At 42.8% G+C, this 5000-nt stretch overlaps 1 protein-coding gene across 9 annotated transcripts in view; it reads right to left on the bottom strand.

Moving 5' to 3' along the window:
* Positions 1-5000, bottom strand: part of ctbp2l (C-terminal binding protein 2, like) — a 107539-nt gene that overhangs the window by 11843 nt on the left and 90696 nt on the right. For all 9 annotated transcript variants that reach the window (XM_035997916.1, XM_031315603.2, XM_031315601.2 and 6 more), the window contains 2 exons: positions 4402-4546; positions 3222-3428 (listed from right to left, as the gene is read on the bottom strand). In XM_035997916.1, the coding sequence (XP_035853809.1) occupies positions 3222-3428; positions 4402-4546 (352 nt within the window). The remainder of the gene's footprint in view (positions 1-3221; positions 3429-4401; positions 4547-5000) is intronic.

Raw genomic sequence — 5000 nt, forward strand, 5'->3', positions numbered from 1 at the left:
TTGCTCTTTTCAATATCCTTTTTCTTTTTGTGGGCAAAGAAGAAGACTCCTGTTCCTAAAATTTGGATTTTGAATACGTGTGGTCCTCCATGTTTCCTTCTTCAAACTTACCGGGACTGGGAAGCTACGGGCCCGTGTACTTTTTTGTTCATTTGATTTCCGATTTTGAAACGATATCCAAATTTAAAAAATAGATCATTTTAAACCTTGTTAATATTGATGACAATGTGTTCAAATGGAAAATAAGCCATATTTCAGGAAATAAACTTGTCCATGATACTATTGAGAGACTTCCAGCTGACAGCGGGGTGTGTGAGCATCACTGGCCGGCCGGTGAGCAGGCGATCCTGGCCGCCACCAGCTGGCTGTCACGTCAGACTGGAGCTTCTCAAGTCCGACACCATCTGAGCAAATGTTCAATTGGCCATACATTTTTGTAAAACTGCCCATATTCAAACTCAAACTGATTTTTCGCATAGAAAAGTCTCAGAAGTGAATTTAGTGGTGAAATAGCAGACGAAAATTGTAAAAAAGCAATCGATTCTAGAATCTAGATCGGGAGTTTGCCGTAGTAGCAGCAGCCAACAACTGGAAACTTTTTACAATTTTCATCTGCTATTTCACCACTAAATTCACTTCTGAGACTTTTTTATGCGAGAAATCAACTGCGTAGAGTTTGAATATGGGCAGTTTTACAAAAATTGATGGCCAACTGAACATTTGCTCAGATGTTGTCGGACTTGAGAAGCTCCAGTCTGACGTGACAGCCAGCTAGTGGCGGCCGGGGATCGCCTGCTCACCGGCCGGCCAGTGATGCTCACACACCCCGCTGTCAGCTGGAAGTCTCTCAATAGAATCATGGACTGTAGTTCATAGACTGAAGTTTATTTCCTGAAATATGGCTCGTTTTCCATTTGAACACATTGTCATCAATATACACAAGGTTTAAAATGACCCATTTTTCAAATATGGATATCGTTTCAAAATCGGAAATCAAATGAACGAAAAAGTACACGAGCCGCTACGATACTCATTAGCAGCATTAGCAGCACCTGTGAGTTTATCATGTGACAGCGAAAACGCGAAAGGTGGAGCAGTATGTCCTGTATGTCCCTTACCGGCTAACGTATTTCAAGATGGTGTATGAATATGGAGCATCTACCCCCAGTTCATGCAAATGCAAATGTAAAATTTCAAGCCAAAAGGAATACTTGGAATTGATGGTGGTGGTAAATATTCATGAAAAAGGACAAGTTTGTGAACGGGCAACACAGATTTTGATAATGAACAACTAAACACGTTACACACTGGACCTTTAAGCAATCACTCACTTTTTCAATAATGCTGATGCATTACAATCAACTCTGATTACTGTAAAAAAAAAAAAAACTCAACTTGCCCTGTGTACTTCTGCTTCAGTTAATTTATATTTCGCACGCATTACCTTGTTGCATTCAGCAGTGTGCAGGCAAATTTAAAGAGCAATACAGAAAACAGCAGAAGCGTGGAAATGAGTATTTCAGTTAGTTTGAAACAGACATCTGTGCTTCTTTGTGCTTCTTTGATTTTTTGCCTGTGTGATTGTTGGAAAATCGGTGCAAAGTGGTGGATTTAGAGGGCAACGGCATCCCTTTGATTTTGAAGTCCAGTGTTTACAGTTGATGTTTTCTGTATATGCAAATATCTCTTAATTCCCAATTCTGTTCTATAACACTAGAAACTATTAGAAAACTATTATTGTTTGTGTGTTGATTTTTCCTTTAATGTGGAGATACCGGAGAATTAAAAACAGTTTGTATCCTTTTTGTATTTCTAAGCCCACCTCTCCCTAAGAGGGTCTGCCACACAGCTTTCTTGCTTTGTGTTGCTCATTTAACCACAGTCAAAGGACGAGGATGACACTCTGCACTCAAATGTGAGGCCAAAACACAAAGAATTGTGAAATCAACACCACCGGGTGGTGATGCGGCAGATGTGTTGGTGATTGGTCAAGGCCAACATGAAGGAAAGAATGCTGCTTTTGTAAAACAGTCCATTCAGTGTTAATGTGTGCAGCTGGCTGTCAAAAAAAATGGTTGTTTGGGGTCTTGTGCTGTTATTATATTAATCACGATATTTTACATTATCGATAGATGATAATGTGATATGACAAATGCAAAAATAGTATATCCGATCATCAAACTGATCTAAAATCTTCTATAAAAAGGTGGCTTTCCCCAGATAAAATTTTAAATTGTCATTTAAAAGTATCATTCTTTAATCATTTACACAGAAATGCTAAGGAAGGGAATTCAACATAGCCATTTCTGAGAGGTAATCTCATTGATATTTTAAAACTAATCCAGGGAGTGATAGATAAATCAATTCTATTACAAATGAATGAATTCTTAAGCAGCCCAACAGTTATTTTAGAAGCGTAAAGGCCTAATACGTTGGCGTGACTGGTACTTGAAGTACTCCTGAGTCTATTGTTGCCCCAAAGCCAGAGCATTTTTTCATTCAGTGTGTTTGCAGCCTGCAGAGTTTTTGCAGCTGGCTGTATGTGCGGAGTCCTACAAACACCAGGGGGCCTTCGCTCTCCCCAATCCTCCGCAGAAAGAAATAGATTTGAGGGGTGGGGGGCATTCTCCCTGCCAGGACCTGCTGTTTGGGCACAGTAAGTCTAAGAGGCTGTCTGGAACCTGTAGGGGGGGAGGTTGTGTGTGTTTGTGTGGGGGAGTGTATGTGGACACAGAGATAAGGTGGCACTCTAGAAAAGGCTTTTGAGGAGACAATGCATCTGTCAGCCCACTAATGTTGAGACAGCGTAGAATGATACACAAACACACACAATCAGCATTAAAACAGGTGTTTAGAGGGAAAACACACTGTAACAAACACACACAGGAAAAATTCAGGTCTACCATGAGGGGCCTGATTATGGCAGGGCAAGGCGTCGAGGGGCTGCAGTGACAGAGAAGAAGAGTCGTAAACAGAAGAAGAGAGAATAAAGGAGATATAATGGTGGGCATTAGAGCAGTGGGATGAGAGAACAGTGTGGCAGAGAAAAGGACGCCAGTCTGGAGGGAGGCGAAAAAGACAACCTTGAGATAATCTGTGGGATGGGCAGAGGGAAAACAATAACCTTATCAGGACAGGAAAACAGAAGGCACACTAAGCGGTGAGAGGATATGAAAACACAGAACGTGAAAAAAAGTAACTACAGAATAAATGCTACTAACCGAAGCCAATGAGGCCAAGGGTTTCGCCACGGATGCGGGCGGCGCCGGACGCCACCTCGCGGATCTGCTCCACGCTCTGGACCCGCGTGCCCTCCCGGAGCGCCTGGTAGAGCCAGGTGTTCCGTCGGTAAAGGTTGAGGATGTGGCACAGGGTGGAGTCTGCCGTCTCCTCCACAGCTGCCGAGGGAATGTTACACACAGCAATGCCTAAAGAAAGAACAACAAACACACACAAGGCAGAACAATTAATCTTGCTAAAAAAAAGAAAAGAAAATTACAGTATTTTTCCAATATAAATTGTCCTGTTTTGTCCTGTTTAATTATAGTATGACCATATAAAGATACTGGGTTGATGGCTAATAGATTGGTTGCACTTCACTGAATACATATTGTCATGAGAATTGAGATACCTGTTCTATCTAAACGTGTGTGCACATAGATAATGAAGCAAGTTTTAGACACTTTCTGTCAAGGTTTTCTCTAGTAGAATGCTCATAATGCTGTTACATTCAGAGTATTCAAACCTCTGACCTTGCAGTATTACCTTGCCTATCCTCCAACAACACAAAGACTTCCATTATCGCCACTTAAGCACTTCTGCCTGCCCTCACTCTCCTCTAATGTCCTCATCCCACTCTGTATCTCAGAGTAACAGCACAGTCGTCTCTGGACAGCAAAAAATAGCCAGAGCCTGCTCAATCAATGGCCCCTTTTCTTCTCCCCGAGAACAGCCTCCATATCAGCGCCGCCTTCTCCAGGCACGATAGCTTTTGACTCCTGCGTTGCGAGGCAGAGCGCCTTCGGTGAGTGGGTGGCAGTTAGACACAGTATCTCGTATTGGCAGAAAAATGCCAGCTTTGTCAACTGTAAGGGCTGTTTGAGCCACCAGCCTGCTGTTATAAGCCTGGGTGGTGGTTCAGAGACAAGACTGAACTCTCCTCTCTCTGTGTGCTTCTTTCCCTTTCTGTCTCTTTGAACATTTTGGCTCATAGTGGGCTGTCCGCCATTCATTGGACTCTTTAATTCAGCCTTTGATACCGTTCTGAAAGTCCATACAGTAAAAAAAACAAGCAAACAGTAGACATGCTGTCGGGAGCAGTCTCCCTGTAGGCAAAGTCACTATCAACTGTGTGATCTTGATACTGGTTATGTTTTAGCAGTGACTGTGGAGAATTCGTACCCAGCTCTCCAGCAGCCTTGATGTCGATGTTGTCGTAGCCGCTGCCAATGCGGATAATGATGCGTAGGGCTTTGAACTTTTCCAGGTCCTCTCTGGTCAGGGTGATGGTGTGGTACATCATGGCTCCCACTGCTTCATTGAGCACCTGCAGACACACACATTCACAAAATGTAGTGTGATTACTGAATGAAACAAATTTTCAATGACAGTATTTCATTTATTACCGGTAAATCTGCCTTCCTTTTGTTGATCGCTTTGTCCCTTCATTCATGCAGCCCATGCATGCAACATGGCTATTAGTCCATTATAAGAAACTCATGACAATCACAAGACCACATTCCTTCCAGAGGAGCCGTGAAAATCATGTCCCGCCATGACTCCGGACACTTAAGAAAACATTTAAGATTTCACAGCAAGGGGAACTACAGACATCACATGGTCACTAGCAGCATTGACACACTGTCCTTTTACAGACCTGCGCTGAAGTGGAACAATTAATTATATTATCTCGGGGGGGGCTGCGGTTCCGCATGGTCATCTCAATTACACTCAGACCCTGAGGGTGTTTATGGACAAAGGATCTGGGCAATTGTCTGGAC

The sequence above is a fragment of the Sander lucioperca genome, chromosome 22, assembly GCF_008315115.2.
Source record: "Sander lucioperca isolate FBNREF2018 chromosome 22, SLUC_FBN_1.2, whole genome shotgun sequence".
Lineage (NCBI taxonomy): Eukaryota > Metazoa > Chordata > Actinopteri > Perciformes > Percidae > Sander > Sander lucioperca.